At 39.2% G+C, this 19464-nt stretch overlaps 8 protein-coding genes across 8 annotated transcripts; 6 read left to right on the plus strand and 2 right to left on the minus strand. All coding sequences in view use genetic code 12, as the record gives it.

Moving 5' to 3' along the window:
* Positions 1-508: 508 nt before the first annotated feature.
* On the plus strand, positions 509-2236 carry KGF56_002869 (uncharacterized protein; the record flags this gene model as incomplete). The annotated part of the gene is made up of 1 exon (XM_049324143.1): positions 509-2236. The coding sequence occupies one exon, from the start codon at positions 509-511 to the stop codon at positions 2234-2236; it is 1728 nt and encodes a 575-aa protein (XP_049180094.1).
* Positions 2237-2823: 587 nt separating this feature from the next.
* RPS23A (40S ribosomal protein uS12) lies at positions 2824-3261 on the plus strand (the record flags this gene model as incomplete). The annotated part of the gene is made up of 1 exon (XM_049324144.1): positions 2824-3261. One exon carries the CDS (start codon positions 2824-2826, stop codon positions 3259-3261), a length of 438 nt encoding a protein of 145 aa, XP_049180095.1.
* A 238-nt stretch (positions 3262-3499) lies between these two features.
* KGF56_002871 (uncharacterized protein) lies at positions 3500-4861 on the minus strand (the record flags this gene model as incomplete). The annotated part of the gene is made up of 1 exon (XM_049324145.1): positions 3500-4861. One exon carries the CDS (start codon positions 4859-4861, stop codon positions 3500-3502), a length of 1362 nt encoding a protein of 453 aa, XP_049180096.1.
* Positions 4862-6555: 1694 nt separating this feature from the next.
* On the plus strand, positions 6556-7725 carry KGF56_002872 (uncharacterized protein; the record flags this gene model as incomplete). The annotated part of the gene is made up of 1 exon (XM_049324146.1): positions 6556-7725. One exon carries the CDS (start codon positions 6556-6558, stop codon positions 7723-7725), a length of 1170 nt encoding a protein of 389 aa, XP_049180097.1.
* An 88-nt stretch (positions 7726-7813) lies between these two features.
* Positions 7814-10333, minus strand: HAK1 (Hak1p; the record flags this gene model as incomplete). The annotated part of the gene is made up of 1 exon (XM_049324147.1): positions 7814-10333. One exon carries the CDS (start codon positions 10331-10333, stop codon positions 7814-7816), a length of 2520 nt encoding a protein of 839 aa, XP_049180098.1.
* Positions 10334-13508: 3175 nt separating this feature from the next.
* On the plus strand, positions 13509-16181 carry KGF56_002874 (chromatin-binding protein; the record flags this gene model as incomplete). Its single annotated transcript, XM_049324149.1, has 1 exon — positions 13509-16181. One exon carries the CDS (start codon positions 13509-13511, stop codon positions 16179-16181), a length of 2673 nt encoding a protein of 890 aa, XP_049180099.1.
* A 692-nt stretch (positions 16182-16873) lies between these two features.
* KGF56_002875 (peptide alpha-N-acetyltransferase complex B subunit) lies at positions 16874-17904 on the plus strand (the record flags this gene model as incomplete). The annotated part of the gene is made up of 3 exons (XM_049324150.1): positions 16874-17485; positions 17581-17687; positions 17853-17904. The coding sequence occupies 3 exons, from the start codon at positions 16874-16876 to the stop codon at positions 17902-17904; spliced, it is 771 nt and encodes a 256-aa protein (XP_049180100.1).
* Positions 17905-18153: 249 nt separating this feature from the next.
* On the plus strand, positions 18154-19167 carry RPC40 (DNA-directed RNA polymerase core subunit; the record flags this gene model as incomplete). Its single annotated transcript, XM_049324151.1, has 1 exon — positions 18154-19167. One exon carries the CDS (start codon positions 18154-18156, stop codon positions 19165-19167), a length of 1014 nt encoding a protein of 337 aa, XP_049180101.1.
* Positions 19168-19464: the final 297 nt, after the last annotated feature.

Here is a 19464-nt window from a genome sequence, read left to right on the forward strand (position 1 = left end):
TCGACTAAATAGCTTCAATTTTTGTGCAACAAACTCATATGGTATGATTACCCCAGCATTTCACTTTTCATTACCCTTTTATTTCAGTTTCCATTACCCTTTTATTTCAGTTTCCATTACCCTTTAATTTCAGTTTCCATTTCTCTTTCATCTCTATCTCGTAATTCTAATAAAAGATATGAGACTAGTCGAGCAGAGCAAGATAAACTTGAGTATCATGGTATTATAGTAATACATACTCTACAAATTCATGGTTATTATTTTTAAATGTACTTTAATGTATAACTAAAATGTATTTGAAAATTGATCATCAAATAATAAAACCTCATTTTAAATTTAAAAGCAAATAAATGAAAAGTTTTACCATCATAACCAATAAACAACTTTTTTTTCATAAAAACACCTTTTTTTCTACTAAAGCGCCTTTTTTTCCTCTTCTTCTCTGAATAGTTTTCATTTTATAACTTGGTTTTTTTTCCTTCCTTCCTTCCTTCCTTGACCTTCTTCAATGTCATCTAGAGCGTTATACAAAGGGTCCCTTTCCGGTTCTTCGTCTCGGGCCCAATCGGCTTCAGCTTCGCGGACGCCTATTAGGTCGGCAGACGATTCGGATAACGAGAACGACCATGAAGAAAATGACTTGATTAGGATCGAGGAGATTTTGCGTGAAAAGTTGTCTAATTTGAACCAACAAGATATGGGCGAATTGGCCAAAGAAGACCGAATAAGTGCTGGTGATAGAAGACAATATGAAGCGCGTCAATTGAATAATAGACGAATACAGGAGAATTCTAATATCAAAGATATTATTACCTCGTTGACCTTCTCAAGAGCAGATATCAGCTCGCACTCTCGAGAATTGTTATTGGCCCAATTGTACAAGATTATTGTGTCCAAACCATTGCTTTTGTATAATGAAGAGAATGCAGGGAATAGGAATAATTACGTCGATCAAGATGTTGTGGCAAGTTTAATTAGCCAGTTTACAAGCGGCAATTATAGAAGTGAAATCGAATTCTTGTACATGTATCGATCCTTGGTTGCATTGATATGCAGTGATATCGAGGAATTTGGCAGCCTAGTAAGCAATGATTTACTCGGCAACATTGAGCATTTGATTACAGAGCCAACAAATAGCATAATCACTGCTGAGAATAAAGCATGCGTCATTATGGGGTTTACTGTGCTTACACTAATACTATATCACGGCTCCTCGAGCTTCGGAGTTGATGATAGGGTAAGCATGTTGATGGAAGTAGCCGAAGGATATAGTGCCAGTGCCACGTCTCTTCAAAAAGAAGTCGATACTGGCGACAGGGAACATGCTACTTTTATCACAGACAAAAACTTGGATAAAAGATTAGTGAGTGAAGCAAATGCAAAAGTGTCAGCAGAAGCATCAGTTGCCGTAGCAGCTATCCACGGAGTAGGCTGTTTGATAACACTAATGCGCAAAGGAGAATTTCTAAATGAAATTGAGGAGGATTTGATGTTGAAATTGGAACCACTTTTGGACAATGATGAGAATAGAGATATTGCCAAAGCAGCTGGTAGAAGTATTGGTGTGATTTATGAGTTGTATGATTATGGGGGAGTAGGCGGGGGAGAAGGTGCAGCAGCAGCAGCAGCAGCAGCAGATGATGATGGTGATGATGATCCTGATTATAATATCAATGCACCATACTACGAACAAGAATCGTTGAAGACGATATTACTGAGACTACTCAATATGTCATCAAAGAAAGTTTCCAAAAAGGACAAAAAGCAAGTGAGTTCAGTGTTTAGAAACATTTTGAACACTATTGATATATACACAAATAAGGCGAAGAGAGATCAGGTATATAAGAGAACAACGGAGGGTATTGAACTTTTGGATTCTACAACAGACACTACAAGTATAAAATTGTCAAAATATAAACTGCTCAAAATCAATACATGGTATCTTTATATCAGATTAAGATTTTTGAAATGGTGTTTCAGCTTTGGATTGCATAGTCAGCTATTAATTAATGAGTCAATAAGAGACATTCTAAAAGAGCCTGAAAACGAATTTTCTTATGGAAGCAATGTTGACAGAGGTAATTTTGATGAATTGGTTTATCAAGATGAGGAAACACTAAATGATTATATTGGTCAAAAACATGCAAATGACGAAAAGTCAAGAAACGCAAGACGTAAGAAGGAGAGGAGGGCAAAGTTGGACGACCAACTTAATGGGTTAAACTTGGACAAGTAGCATCTAGCATATAGTCACAAGTAACATGTAGCGTGTAATACCAAGTAGCCTACAGCATATAATAAAACAATCCAAGTAAAACAATCTAAGTAAAACAATTTTAGTAAAACAATCTAAGTAAAACAATTTAAGAAAAACAATTTAAGTAAAACAATTTAAGTAAAACAATCTAAGACCTTTATGGTTTGGGAGAGAGAAGAGATAGAGTAAGAGTGAGGAGAGTGAGGAGAGTGAGGAGAGGGAAGAGAGTAAGAGAGTAAGAGAGGGGGAACAATAACAAACAAATCTCCCTAAAATCTGGTTTTGTATATCACGTGTCTTGTATTGTTACTAGGGTAATACCCTCTATCAAAGAAAAAAGAAAAAAATGGCAGTCGGCGGCGCGCGCCCCTCCCGCCCACCATACAAAAATCAAAGCACGCCCACAATATAGAATGAGGCCATCTGACATAGAGTAATTATCTATACTACGCTACCACATGTATACACAAAGCAAACGCATACAAATTTTTCTTTAATTTTTTTTTCAGACTCTGGAACCTTTCACTTGCTTCAATTCGTCAACTAGATATCAAGATAATACAAGTATGGGAAAAGGTAAACCAAGAGGACTTAACTCCGCCAGAAAGTTGAGAGTTCACAGAAGAAACAACAGGTGGGCAGATCAGGCTTATAAGGCCAGATTATTGGGAACAGCATTTAAGTCTTCACCATTTGGAGGCTCATCTCACGCTAAGGGAATTGTTTTGGAAAAAATCGGTGTCGAGTCAAAACAACCAAACTCAGCTATTAGAAAATGTGTCAGAGTTCAATTAATCAAGAACGGTAAGAGAGTTACTGCCTTCGTGCCAAATGACGGTTGTTTAAATTTTGTCGACGAAAACGATGAAGTTCTTTTAGCCGGTTTCGGTAGAAGAGGTAAAGCTAAGGGTGATATTCCAGGTGTCAGATTCAAGGTTGTCAAAGTCTCTGGTGTCTCATTATTGGCTTTATGGAAGGAAAAGAAGGAAAAACCAAGATCATAAGCACATGGGTTTGGTGGTTTATTGCTTGCATGTAATTTTATACTCCATTTAATCAATATATATAATGAAATGAGGAAAAATTAGCATTGTTTAAACAGCTCTGGGAAAGAGAGAGAGAGAAAGAGAGGGGGTGAGTGTTTCTCTTTTGTCTCCCTCTCTCCTTCTCTCCTTCTCTATTTATGTGAAAGAGATTATGCAAACAATTAGAAGTTCCTATTTAGCTCATTTTTCTTTGACTCTAAATACTCAAATCCCTGCCTTCAATAGATGGACCACCTTTTTTAACAGCTTTTCTTTTGGTACTCATTGTGGATAATTTTTGGTTCAATTTCTTGAATCCCTCATTATAACCAGCACCTCTACCAGCTTGTCTCATTAATAAACTCTTATCGACTCTTGGAGCGATTTTGTAAGCTGCAGTTCTTGCAGTTGGAATAGCTGCTCTTTTCCTCCTTTCTGCATTTTGTTCGTACAATGTTTTGCTCTCTTTCTTTTTACTTGGTCTCGATAGTTGATTTGCAAATCTTGTTTTATTGTATTCACCAAACTGAATTGTTCTGTCCCTATAAGAATCAGATTTGTTCAAAAGCGGTCTTGTCCAATCTCCAATCAATCTGTCTACGATTTTTTTCAATTGTGGTTCTGTTCTTTTGGATCTTTGGTAAAACACAAGAACCTTACCTATACTTGAAGCTGTCAAATGTTCCGTTTTTATGGGTAAATTTTCCAAGGCTGATATAAGGTCTTTTTGAATTTGATAAGCGGGCATACTGGCATCGGGTAATGGTTCAAGCCATGTCCTAATTGCGTCCAACAAGTTGTTATCCAATATTGCTATCGCCATATCAGCTCTCGATAAAACGTTCATTACCACGTCCAACATCTTCAATTTTTCAGTAGCTATTTCTCCTCTTATGTTCTTCTCCACGTCGGCATTGGCTGCTGCAATCATTTCGTCCTTAAGGTCTTGTACTCTTTTGTCGTCAATTTGCTCTAAATCGTCTTCGTCTACTCTTTTCCTCCTAGTGCTCACTTTCGTCATAGCTGCTGTCATCCTTTCTTCTAGTTCCATTCTTTTCCTTTGACTTGGTTCACGGCTGTCTGCTGGCTTTTCGCTAGAGGGGAAATCATCATAGTCTTGCTCCATTTCTTCAACTTGATGAATGGGAGGTTTAGGTTTTCTAATTAGCTTCTTTTGCGTGTGTTCAATTTGATTCTCATCGAGCTTCTTAGCTTTTAGAGACTTGATGACTTCCTCCTCATCGACATCTTCTTGATGCTCATCTTCCTCCTCTTGATGCTCATCCTCTTTCTTCACCTTCTCGTCTACCTGTACGGAGCTAGGGACCTGCTCTTCCTGTTGATCATCTACGCGAGATGCATAACCACTCGTTCCATTATCATCTTCAGCGGTCCTCTGTGGATACTCGGCAGCTTCAAGTAATTCATGATCTTGGGGTAACTCTATATCTTCTTCGGCTTGTTGTGCTTGTTGTGCCTCTTCTTCTTGCTGCGTTTCTTGATTTTGAGAGTTTACATACTGCTCAGGTTCAAACTCATCTTGAGACAAATTGGTGAAATCGGCCAACGGGTCACCCATACTTGTCTATCTTGGTAATCTTACTCTTTATTTGTATACCTTGACTCTTGTAGTCTTTTTTCAAAAAGGCCAAAAGGAAAAAAAGAGAATCTGTTTGAGCCGCAGAAAGAGTTGCCGTTTTAGGATACTATCGACACTATCGACACTATCGACACTATCGAGCGAAGCGAGATAGTGGAGCAGCAGTAATCACTAACCACAGAGCAATATCACTTAGAATATCACTGAGCAATATCACTTAGCAATATCACTGAGCAATATCACTGAGCAATATCACTTAGCAATATCACTGAGCCACTGCATTAGAGCACTACCACTTACTTTTTACTGCGACTTATTTGACTGCAACTTTAGCTACTACCACTCATTTACTGCCTTATGACACTATCTCGCTCTGCTCGATAGTGTCGTAACAAGCTACTAGGTGTTTCTCCACTATTTCACTTTGCTCGATAGTGTCATTACTAGTATCGCTACAAAGTGTCGATAGTGTCGCTCAATAGTGTCGGGAAAAAGAATACCAAAAAAGAGTAAAAATTGATAAATTTGTCATTGAAAAACTATCTAAAAATTTTAAGCAATTTTGTTCCCAAATTGGCACTACTACCATTTTGGGAACTTTTCACTAAAAAAAAAAACATTTACGAGGGTCAAATTTAAAAAAGAGGTAAAAATGAAAAAAAGTACTCGTTTTTCGATTTCCAATCGACACTATCGAGCGACACTATCGAGCAACACTATCGAGCGGAGCGAGATAGTGGAGCAGCACTGTTAAGCAACACTGACTGTCACCAATATTATCGATACTATCGAGCAGTGCGAGTGAGTGGAGCAACACTGACTAGCTAGCCTAATAGAGCGAAACTAGTTGAATAGAAGTGTAGAAACTAGTGGAGCAGAGCGAGATAATGGAGCATATTAGCAACACTTTGTAGCAACACTTTATAGCTGCCACCGACACTTTGTAGTTTGTTACAACACTATCTCGCTCTGCTCGATAGAATAGCAAAGTTGAAGACGATGCCAGTGCTCGAATATGTTATCACCTTATTCTCCATTACTACCAAATCGCCTACAGCTCTATCAAATTGTCTACAGCTCTATCAAATCGCCTACAGCTTTACTCTATTTCACCAGCATCGCCATTAGCTCTGTCAATTCTCTATTACTACCAAATCGCGTACAGCTCTATTAATTCTCCATTACTACCAAATCACCTTCGGCTCTGATGGTACCTACAACTCTATTTCACCAGCATCACCTTCGGCTCTGTTGGTACCTACAACTCTATTTCACCAGCATCACCTTCGGCTCTGTTGGTGCCTACAACTCTATTTCACCAGCATCACCTTCGGCTCTGTTGGTGCCTACAACTCTATTTCACCAGCATCACCTTCGGCTCTGTTGGTGCCTACAACTCTATTTCACCAGCATCACCTTCGGCTCTGTTGGTGCCTACAACTCTATTTCACCAGCATCACCTTCGGCTCTGTTGGTGCCTACAACTCTATTTCACCAGCATCGCCTACGGCTCTGCTGGTGCCTATGGGTCTCCTGGTACCTTCGGCTCTGTTAGTAAAAGTCGTGCAGTTGCCATTTTTCAACAGTGAAAAAAAAAAAAGAACGAAAAGGAAGAGCAGGCAAATCCAACACCGTCCCCTTTAGAATCCAATTGAAGTATTGGGGATTCGTTCATGTCACAGTACATAGGAAAGACAATCTCGCTCATTTCCAACAAAGGATTGAGATATGTTGGTTTATTAGAGAGTATCAATGCTGAAGATGCTACGGTGGCCTTGAAATCAGTACGAATGTTTGGTACCGAGGGGAGATTAGCTGTTGTAGGACAACCACATTTAGAAGTTCCACCAGGAAATGATGTTTATGAATATGTCGTTTTCAGGGGTAGTGATGTCAAGGACTTGAGTGTTTTGGATATTCCTATTGAGGAGGTCAAACCCGTGTTGTATCATCATCCTCAGCCACCTCCAATGACGGTCTTTCAACCACCCCCTCCTCCTCCACAGCAGCAACAGCAACACCACCAAGGGTTCAGTCAGGGTCCAACTCCCACCCAGCAACAACAGCAACAGCAACAGCAACAGCAACAGCAACAGCAATATCCATCACAAACTACAAAGACCGAACAGTATCCAAGTCAAGACACTTCCCCAAATGCAGCTCCTCGGCCTCCACAACCGGCACCTACTGCATCACAACCTATAGAGACGGCAGCGCCTACTGATCATCCATATTCTCCACCAAAACAACAACCAGAACCTACAAAGACTACTGCCGAGCTGGGTCAGGTTGCAACAAAGACGGATGAAAACGAAGTTGCTGATGCACAACCTCGTGATACGCCATCATTATCAAAAACGGCAGAAGATCATTCCGTGAAAGAGGGCTCGTCTTTTTTTGGTTTTGGAAGACGTAATAATGCAAGGCGGTCAAACTGGCAATCGAACTCAACAACAACCCCTTCTTTTGATGAGGATTTTGATTTCGAAAAGGCCAATCTGAGATTCCAAAAAAAGGCGTATCACAAACCAGGACAGCAACAGGAAAATGGACAAGACAAGGAGCATGATGATGGTGATAATGAAGGTGTTGTTAAGCCTACAACATATGATAAACAAACATCATTCTTTGACACAATTTCTTCATCCGCCACTGAAAATCGGAGTAGGAATGGTGATCGTGGCGAAATGAGATGGGTTGATGAAAAGAACATGAATATGGATACATTTGGTGAAGCTGGAGCTCCAGGTGGCAGGGGAGGTAGAGGTAGAAATAGAGGAAGGGGAAGAGGAAGAGGAAGAGGTGGCAGAGGAAGAAAAGAAGCTAAACCTGAATGGGCTTGAGCGGAAACTTTTTTGACATATAGTTTGAGAAATATATACATATATAAAAAGTGCCCCTTCTTTTCCCTTCCCTTCCCCCCCCCCTAATCTAGATGCGAGTAATGCCACCTAAAAAGACCTTATTATCCAGCTCTTGTTTCTCATCATCGCATTCCAAAAAACTACCATATTCCTGAGTCATTAGGAATATGGGGCTGAAGAAATGATTGATCACCAACATTCGAATTAACCAAATTACCTTTCTTACTAAATGGATTATTTTCCATTGGCTACTACTATTAGTACATTGTTCAAACCCATGACATTGTATTAACCCATTTTCGAAAAAATGCAAATTTGGAATTGCGGAAAGCTGATCATTGGACATTAGTGCTAGCTGTGGTATATGGCGCATAACTGCATATCTCAAGTCATGCGTGATTCGAATATCCTCCATGAATCCAAACCTTATTATACATTTATAATGGCCGGATAATCTCATTGGCGCCACGAGTATTCGATCTTCATTATTTTCAACATAAGGTATCGAAACAACTTTTATGCACACAAACATGAAATTTGAAGGAATGGAAACAAACGATGTTACTAGTTTTTCATATAGGCGAGGCAAAGTATTGGGACTCCCTGCTAGTACTGAAAAATTGATATACATAAACCCAATACCATGGTGTTTTTGTAATAGAAAAACACCAAACTTGGAATTGACATCGTCTTGATTGTACTGTGTTGTTAATTGGCTATTCCTCACCTGAGGTGTGATGGTGGTCAAATCCATTATGGTAGTTGAGTTTGCAGCATAGAATGGGAATAGTTCACCAATACGAACCCGTCGGTCATACTCCTCGTTCACTTTCTTGGATCTAGCCCATCTCCACACTGCAAGAAAAAAAAAGAACAAGCCTGCCATTACCAACGGAAACCAAGCTCCATGAGGTACTTTTTTCATATTTGAAATGACGAAGCATAGCTCAAGTGGAACAAAGACTAAACAAAATAAGATGGGCCATATAACGTTTGCGTTGTAAACGTACAACATGCAAATGATAATCAAGAATGAAGTGACAATAAAATCTAAGGATATTCCTAAACCATAAGCTGCTGTGACGTTATTGCTATTTTGGAATCCGGCCGTGGTGCATATTACCCCAATCATTAATATCCAATTCATTGTTGGAATATATACTTTACCCGAATAATGAGATGATACATGGACAATCTTGAGCTTGGGAAAGCATTCCAAATTAATCAATTGAGAAATGATACTGAACACGGAAAGTATCAAAGCTTGGGATGCGATAATGGTTGCTAATGTTGCCAAGACAAACATTACCCAATATGTAGCTGAGTTTGTACCACCAGGTATTGATAAAAAAAATGGATTTGTGATTGCCTCTGGGTGTTTCACAAGATAAGCTCCTTGACCCAAATAGCACAAGATCAATGCCGGATAAACAAATCCTCCCAAGGTCAATTGTATTGGTAACTTACCGAAATGCCCTACATCGGCAAACATGGCCTCTGTACCAGTAATAGCCAACATTGCACCCGAAAACACGTCAATCCCCCCATTTCTCAATAACGCAATAGCATAGTAAGGTGATAAGGCAGCAAATATCTCAGGATGATATTTTACAATATTGTAAATCCCACATATTATCAAACCAAGCAACCAAATAAAGATTATGGGAGCAAATAAAAAGCTTATCTTGCTTGACCCGAATTGTTGTATGATGAATAACAAAATCAATATTACTTCTGATACAGCAAGAACATCGGTAAATGATGGAACAGCAACTTCTATTCCGCCAATTGAACTCAATACTGAAGTCGTTGGGGTCAATAACCCATCACTCATGACTAATGAGCAACCAAGAAAACAAGCAAACAATATAAACCACTGTATAAACTTGATCATCATAGGGTGGTATTTAATCAATTCGATTCTTGAAGAAACCGTATTGATGATGGAGGAGGAGGAGGACATTGCAGTATTTTGTTTAGTCAAGATCTGCAAATCCAGCATTTCTTCTTTTGGTCCACCTGGGATAGTTACACCTTTGGGTCCAATATTCAAATGTCTTGCAAGTTTGGCATATATGGCAACTTGCCCGCCTTCACCGTTGTTGGGTCCAAGTATAAGGACAATACATATGTATTTGAAAATGACAATGAAGGTGAATAAGTAAAATATAATAGAAACAGAACCATATATATCGGTTTTATTTGGTGGACTTTGTGGGTATTTGATTGAGTTGAGTACATACAATGGTGAAGTGCCCAAGTCTCCGTAAATAGCACCAAGAGATGAAAAGGATAGGATAAAAATTTCTCTCCATGGTTGTTGTTGTTGTTGTTGTTGTTGTTGTTGTTGCTTTTTGGCGGGTGGTCTCAGAGATGACTCGATTTCATCATTATTGTTATTATTTCCATCTTCCTCGAGACTTGTTTCCTCGTGAACGCTATTTTCGTTTTCGTCCTCATTGTTGTTTCTGTGGTGATTCTCTTCTATTTCACACGCATAGATATCATCTGCATTAGTAGTAAACGAATTCATTTGATCATTCTTGATGGATGTCAAATCATCATCAGCTTTTTTAATAAGCGACATGGTTTGTCTACCAAACTTCACCTTATTACGCAACAGAGAATCAGAGCTATGATATGAATTTGCAATAAATTATAGACATATATATATATATATGTGTGTGTGTATACTGAGAGGATGAGACGTCTGTGCTTTACAAAACCATTTTTCACTCGAGTAATGCAATTGATATTGTCTTTTTCATGGACCGCCGTAGATTCTCCTATCGATACAGCTATTTTTTTTTGGTTTGTTTTGGTTGAGACGAAAGTAGAACACACAACTTGAGAAACAGAGTCTTTTTTTATGAAATAATCCCTCAAATTTGGGTTCTTTCCTCTCCACTATCGAGCAAAGCGCGATAGTGGAGCACACTGACTAGCTTCTGCTATTATCTGTATGCTTTAGATGCTTTACTGTGTATGCTTTAGATGCTACACACGGGTTTGATTGCATCCTTTTTGCAATATTGGTGATTTTGTTGGATATCATGGGACTGCTTAAGCGGCTAAAGATCTAAGCCACTTAAGTTGTGAAATTTTTGCATCTTTTTCTTAGTGAGGGATTTTATTTATTCTCACCAAGTGAAAGAGAGAGATGGGAAGAGGAAGTAGGAAGAGGAAGTAGGAAGAGGGGATAGGAGACAAGAGGATGATTACATTGGTTGTAAAGTTTTATTTATCATCAAGCATGTTGACGTAACAGACTGAAGCCCTCTCTAGGTATAATTGCGGCATTTATTTCTGAGGGTTAATGCATAAATATGAAACAACAAAGCAAGACACGAGTAACACTATCGAGCAGAGCGAGATAGTGTTACTCGATAGTGTTGTGACAAGCTACAAAGTGTTGTGACAAGCTACAAAGTGTTGTGACAAGCTACAAAGTGTTGCTCGATAGCGTGCTCGATAGTGTTGTGACAAGCTACAAAGTGTTGCTCGATAGCGTGCTCGATAGTGTTGTGACAAGCTACAAAGTGTTGCTCGATAGCGTGCTCGATAGTGTTGCTCGATAGTGGAGCAATACTTTGTAGCTGCTACCAACAGTAAAGTGGAGACTAGAGAAAGCGACTAAAGGTGCCCTTTGGCTCCTCTGATTGTGCAAAACACAATGGAGCTAAAGAAATAAAGGAGAAACAGGAGTATGAAGAAGATGGTTTTTATGCCTCATTAATTTGCATTATTTATCATAAGCAAAAAACTAGATTCACATGTTCCATAAGCGTAAGTCCCTCCTCTTAACTTTTGCTTTTCCTATAGCGCGCAAATTCACAACACTATCGAGTAACACTATCGAGCAACACTATCGACCAACACTCAGTAGCTTGTTACAACACTATCGACACTATCGAGCAGAGCGAGATAGTGTTGTAACAAAAACCAAGTGTTGTAACAAGCTACAATATGTTGCTCCTTTATCGAGCAGAGCGAGGTAATGTCAGTGTACTCCACTATCTCGCTCGGCTCGATAGTGTCGCTCGATAGTGGAGCATCACTTGTCCTGTCTCTTTTCCTGTTGTTTTTTCTGTTGCTTTGTAATTTATTACTTTATCACCTTTTTTCCAGAGTTGAATATTTACAGAGAGAAAAAACCATACTAGATAGTAGCGTATCTCGTACCTCTTACCCTTATATCCTATCCTCTTATCCTCTTGCTCCTATATCCTCTTATCCTCTTGCTCCTATATCCTCTTATCCTCTTGCTCCTATACCCTCTTACCCTTATACCCTCTTACCCTTATATCCTCTTATCCTCTTATCCTCTTACCCTTATATCCTCTTATCCTCTTATCCTCTTATCCTCTTACCCTTATATCCTCTTATCCTCTTATCCTCTTACCCTTATATCCTCTTATCCTATATCTTATTTCTCGTGCTATCTCACTCACTCTTTTAGTTTTTCGACAAAATTCTCATCACTTTAATAAACTTGACTAATTATAAACACAAGCTGGAATAGAGTATTAAGAAAGTGACTAATACATTCCTACTGTATCGATTTTATTCAAGTGCTTTCTGGCACCTAGTGTAGGTAGCAGCTAGTATCCGTAGCACCTAGTGTGCTCCACTATCTCGCTCTGCTCGATAGTGACGATAGTGTAGATAGTGTCGATAATAGAAGGGGCACTAGCGCCGTTTTTGACTCCGCTATTGCTCGCATTTACATAGATTGAATAGAAAAGATGGTGGTGAAAAGGATAATGGTGGTGAGGGAGGATTATGTGAAATTTAAACGGTAGAGCTGGAAAAGGAGATGCAATTGGATTATGGAATAGAGTTGAAAGAGGGTAAGTAAAAGTTGGAGTTGAGGCGGTGGTGTAAATAGATTATATAGCTGAGTTGGTAAACACCAGTAGGAGTCGAAAACGACGCTGGTACAACCAGATTATGGAGCAGCGTTGGAGAGGGTGTGTATCAGCTGGAGCTAGGGCGGCGGTGTAAATAGATTATGGAGCAGCGTTGGAGAGCCTGTCCACTATCGAGCAGAGCAAAAGAGTAGAGCACATTGACCAGTGACACTATTGCTCTACTATCGAGCAAAGCAAGATAGTGTCAGAGCGAAAGAGTAGAGCACATTGACCAGTGACACTATTGCTTATTGACCAGTGACACTATTGCTTATTGACCAGTGACACTATTGCTTATTGACCAGTGACCCTATTGCTTATTGACCAGTGACACTATTGCTCTACTATCTCGCTTTGCTCGATAGTAGAACGATAGTAGAGCGATAGTAGAGCGATAGTAGAGCGATAATGTCAATCACGTGACTGAAAAATTAGATTTGTGCGAAAAATTTATGGCGAAGCGCGATGGCCATAGAGTTTTCTATATCAATAAACCCCCAAAAGCTTAGGGAGAATTTACAGAATTTATATAAAGCATTTGTAGGATTACATTGGTCTATTTGGTCGAGGGATGATGTAGACTTACACGCGTCCAGGGGACCCCATTTAACGCGTCAAAACGCGTTAAATGGGAGATGATTTTTCATCGTGCCACGGCTCTGATTTTTTTTTTTTTTTTTTTTTTTTTTTTTTTTTTTTTTCTTTTTTTTTTTCAATTAAAGGATTTATTTGTAGTATTGAAGTGAAAAGGGTATATATATAAAAGCTGGAAATTGGCACTGTATCGCTTGGATTTGGTCGGTTGACTTTGGTAGACAGGTGTTGTTTAATTGCTGTTGTTTTGATCTTTTAATGTCCTTCAAAAATATATCCCAATTTCCTGATGGGAACTCGTTTGTTTATTATCATTTACAATTAGATCGTTTAATTATCGCTAATAGTAATGGTATAATTAAACTACTCAATTTGAAAGATATGGACTCGCAGCCAGTATCTATTGACTGTTTATCCAATCTTACCTCGGTTTCAATTTACGGCGACAAATTGGCGCTAACCACAACAGAAGGGAAGTTGGAAATCATTGATCTTATCAAACATGAATCACTCGGTGATAAATATCGATCGGAGTTGGCACTACGTGATTCAGCGTACATAAATCTGGGTAATAGGATATTGTGTGGTGGTGACGATGACAAATTGATAGTCATTGATCTACAAGGGGAGAAAGAGAAAGAGAAAGAGAAAGAGGAAAAGGAAAAGGAAAAGGATCCTAATTCTAACTCATTTGTAAAGATTGTCAATTTGCCCGATCAAGTGGTAAACATTGCTTACGATCAAGCTGGGGAATTGCTGAGCGTTAGTTTATCAAATGGCTCTGTTCAGATATATTCGGTTTTCAATGAAGAGTTGAATTTGAATCATACCTTGGAAAACGTTATTTCTAGAAAGATCAATACATCAATGGATGAAGTTGATTATATGGAAGAACATCGTGATGAATTGTATACAACAAAGACTCAATGGTCGAGTAACGGTAATTTCTTATTGGTCCCCGGGGTCAATAACGAAGTGCAAGTGTACGAAAGAGAAAACTGGACAAAATGCAAAAGCTTCAAAAGTGACGGAAGGATTGTGGATTTCAAATTATATGGGAACAACTTGGTCATATTGACATTGAATGATTTCATAATCTATGATTTTGAATCAGGAAAAGTTTTGCATCTGGATGACTTTGAGTTCAAATACGACGGATTGCCATTAAATATCGAATGGCACAACAAAACCGATTTGCTAATTGGTAGTACTCATGGAGATGTGCTTCTTTTGAAAAGTGTTATTCCTGACAATGAAAGCCATCGTAAACGTGCAGCTAGTTTATTTATAGATGATTTGGAAGAGAGTGATGGTGATGATTTTTTGGGTGATAATCAAAGAGAGATTGATAATTTAATAAAGGAGAATGAAAAACGAGAGAAAAATGGGTTTAAACGACAGCATGAGGATGATGAGGATTTGGACGAGGAAGACGAGGAGAATGAGAGGGAGAGGGAGAGGGAGAGGGAGAGGGAGAATGAGAATGAGAAGAATGAAGACGACGACGAGGGAATTGATGTTGATGATTCCATATTGGATAATGATACTAATTACCGAACCAATGGCTTGTTTCGTGGCCACTATAAAAAGCACAAGTCTGCTACGCCAAGTGAGTTTCACTCAAGAACCACAATTGTTCCTCATAGCAAAATAGTTCCTTATTCACCAGGGTCAACTCCCTTTGTCAACAAGGGAGATTTAGTGGATAGAAGATACCTTACAATGAACAACATAGGATACGCATGGATTGTAATAAATAAAGAGCCAGGAGCAAGTAATAGCATCACTGTGTCTTTCTTTGATAGATCCTTAAACAGTGAGTATCATTTCTCCGAATACCAAAACTTTGATCTTGCATCAATGAATCATAAGAGTATACTATTAGGAGATAGTTCGAAAGGGTTGATATATTACAAGTCACACAATGATGCAGGGTCCAACGATTCATGGGAACGGCAATTACCATTGCTCAAAGATGAATACCTCACAAGTATATGCATTACTAATCTAAAATCAAATTCCAATACTATTGTTGTTGGTACCAATTTGGGTAACTTGAGATTTTTCAATCAATTTGGTGTATGTTTGAATATGATGAGAATTGATCCTGTTGCGGCATTGGCTTCTGCAACATCCAGCTTCAATATCTTTATGGTCAATCAAGTTTCAACTGATGTTTACTCGTATTCGATTATAGATATTGCCCAAGACTACAAATTTATTCAACAAGACTGTACCCTCCCATTAAGAGAAGGAAATAATCGGCCATTGATAAAGGGGCTATTTTTCAATGACTACAATGATCCTTGTTTAGTTGGTGGAGCAGATGATACATTACTAGTCCTACAATCATGGAGACAACCAGGAAATGCGAAATGGATCCCCATACTCAACTGCACCAATGCCATTACTGAGTATGGATCAAATGACAATAAAAAGAATTGGTCATGCTGGCCATTGGGACTCATGAATGATTCGCTAAACTGTTTAATTTTGAAAAACTGTCAATTTCCGGGCTTCCCATTGCCATTACCCGTTGAAATCGATGTTGAGATCCCTATAAAGCTTAAACAAGAGGAAGATGGTTGTGAAGAGGAGTTTTTACGAGCAATAACTATGGGCAAACTACTCAACGATACTTTGAGCAACAAAGTCGATGAGGATGCGGATGAGGATGAGATGGTGGATGAAGACAAGATGATGGAGAAATTGAATCAATATGCTGTGATGTTTGACAAATCGCTCTTGAAACTATTTGCCGAAGCATGTAAGGAACAGAAATTGAACAAAGCGTTTAGTATTGCTAAATTGATTAAAAGCGATGATGCGTTGCTGGCAGCTGCAAAGATCAGTGAGCGTATGGAATATCTAGCCTTGGCTAGCAAGATTGCTCAACTTCGTGAACGATTAGTTGATATAGAGAGTGATTAGAACCAAAAATGAAGGAACCGTAAAAATGAAGGAACGTAAAAATGAAGGAACCGTAAAAATGAAGGAACCGTAAAAATGAAGGAACCGTAAAAGTTATGAAACCGTAAAAATGAAGGCAGGTAAAAATGAATTTTGTTTATTAATGGATACATAGATATATATACAACTTTTTCAAGATGCAACCAAACCCCTTCATCAGAAATGTCGATGGTGTCAGCGGTAGCTAGTGTGCTCCACTATCTCGCTCTGCTCGATAGTGTCGCTGTTGAGCCTTTGTCTATTTGAATTGCTTTTGAATGAGATGGAAAAGGTGGGGACTGGCCCAGAGGATCCCCGCAACGATACCTGCAAATTTTAGCGTATCGTATGCGTACTTTTCCTGTAACTTGTTTTGCTCTTCAGTTGGCTGTGGTCCTCCGTACATGGCTACACTTGTACTTATCGAAATTCCAATTCCTTATTGGAAAAAGATTCTCTTGTTAAAAAAAAAATTGCCCTATTTTTTTTTTCATTCGCACTTCGTTGATTTGGCGATGGAATGAAAAAAAAACCTGGCGCCAGGTATCGACCGAGAGAAGAAGAAGAAGAAGAAGAAGAAGTAGACTTGTCAACGGTATCTATTGAGAAAAAGAGATATTTATATAGAGAGAGAGGGGAGTAACACTGTTGGTTTTGACTTATACATTTATGCCATGACATCTATAAAGCCGTTTCAGCTAGAGGATCTACTCACGATTAATACGATAAATCTCGATCCATTAACGGAAAATTTCAACATTTCATTTTATTCACAATATCTCATTGACTGGCCAAATTTGTTTTATAAGTCTACAGAGCACCATGGCAAGTCTGATGAAGGAGATGAGAATGAGCAAGAGATAAGCGGGTATATGATGGCTAAGACAGAAGGACAGCTTTCTAAACTCGAGTATCACACACATATAACTGCAGTAACGATTCTGGATCAATATAGACGTATTTCGCTTGCGTCGAAATTATGTCTTGCACTAGAAAATATCAGCGAGGTCCAGCAAACTTTATTCATTGATTTGTTTGTTAAGGTGACTAACCAATTAGCAAGAAAATTGTACGAAAAGTTGGACTACGCCGTGTATCGACGGGTTATTGGCTATTACAGTAAATCGAAAAAGCAAATTCCATCGATTCGCAGCAAGCTTGACTCTAGCGACGAAAATGACGATATTGACGCTTTCGACATGAGAAAAGCTTTACCCTTGGACAAGGACAGAAGGACTGTAAGAGAAAATGGCGGCGAATCTTTTCGTGTCTTGCCTCACGAAGTTGTTTTTTGAAGTGCTCCACTATTGAGCGAAGCGAGATATTGTTAAGAGCTAGTATGCTCCACTATCGAGCGAAGCGAGATACTGTTAACAACTAGCGTCGATATTGTCAACAGCTAGCGTGCTCCACTATCGAGCGAAGCGAGATATTGTTAAGAGCTAGTATGCTCCACTATCGAGCGAAGCGAGATATTGTTAAGAGCTAGTATGCTCCACTATCGAGCGAAGCGAGATATTGTTAACAGCTAGTGTCAAGAGCTATTGTGCACCACTATCGAGCGAAGCGGGATACTGTTAACAACTAGCGTCGATATTGTCAACAGCTAGCGTGCTCCACTATCGAGCGAAGCGGGATACTGTTAACAGCTAGCGTCGATATTGTCAACAGCTATCGTGCTCCACTATCTCGCTCTGCTCGATAGCGTCGATAGCGTCGATAGCGTCGATATTGTCAAGAGCTAGCGTGCTCCACTATCTCGCTCTGCTCGATGGGACTGGTAGCATCCATTTGGTAGCATCATCTCTACAAGCGATGGATTTTTCACTTTTTTCAAATCTCATCTCATCTCATCTCATCTCGTCATTATCATCGTCATTATTATCTTCAGTGTGAGAGTTGTCTCATCACCATCGAGTCAAAGTCTGTTTCCTCTCTTTTTTCATCTTTTCTGATGTCAGACAATAAAATTGTAGGGATAGAATATAACCGAGTTACCAATACCGCGTCGACGGATTTTCCCGGACACCAGAAACAGGGAGACTATGAATGGAATATCGAGCATTTCAAAAACACTTTTGAGATCCAAATCACCAATCTTGCAAATAGAACAGCTACATTTGACTTGATACACATTGACACATCTATTGCCAATGCTTTCCGTCGTATTATGATTGCAGAAGTTCCCTCTGTTGCCGCAGAGACAATTTATATGTTTATGAATACCTCGGTAATTCAAGACGAAGTTTTAGCTCATAGGATTGGTCTTGTGCCATTGAACATTGATCCCGATTCATTGACTTGGACAGATAAAAGTATAGACGAAAATGACCGGTATACAGAGGATAACACTGTAGTGTTGACCTTGGATGTTTCATGCACCAAAAACCCACAAGCACTGAAAAGTTCAACTTTGGACCCCAAAGAATTGTACAAAAATAGCCATGTTTATGCGCGAGATTTGAAGTTTGAGCCCCAAGGAAGTCAGTTGGAAAAATTCAAGAACAACCCCGTTGTACCTACAGACCCCGACATCTTGTTGGCCAAATTAAGACCAGGACAGGAAATATCATTGAGAGCACATTGCATTTTGGGTATAGGGGCAGACCATGCCAAATTTTCACCTGTATCTACTGCGTCGTATAGACTATTACCAGTAATAGATATAAAGGAACCAATATCGGGAGACTTGGCTGAAAAATTCCAAAAATGTTTTCCACTGGGTGTAATTGGTATTGACTCCAAGGGAGAAGCATATGTCGAGGACGCTAGAAAGGATACTGTGTCAAGAGAAGTATTGAGACACCCAGAATTTGAAGGCAAAGTCAAATTGGGAAGACAAAGAGACTATTTCATATTCAACGTTGAATCTACTGGTGCTATGCCACCAAGTGAAATATTCCTTAAATCTATTAGAGTGTTGAAAAGTAAAGCTGAGTATTTGAGAAACTGTCCTATAAGTCAATAATGCGACACTAGCGAGCGAAGCGAGATAATGACACTAGCGAGCGAAGCGAGACAATGACACTAGCGAGCGAAGCGAGCTAGTGGAACAGTATGTAGTATCAACGGCCAAAGCGAGATAGTGGAGCACATAGTCCATCTACATACCCACCTTCTTTCTCTCTCTACCTACCTTCTTACTCTTTCTACCTACCTTCTTACTCTCTCTACCTACCTTCTTACTCTCTCTACCTACCTTCTTTCTCTCTTTACCTACCTTCTTGACCTTCTTACTCGTTATCTCTAGCTCATCTCCGATAAT

Source organism: Candida oxycetoniae (assembly GCF_023343755.2).
Source record: "Candida oxycetoniae strain CBS 10844 chromosome Unknown scaffold24, whole genome shotgun sequence".
Taxonomy (NCBI): domain Eukaryota; kingdom Fungi; phylum Ascomycota; class Pichiomycetes; order Serinales; family Debaryomycetaceae; genus Lodderomyces; species Lodderomyces oxycetoniae.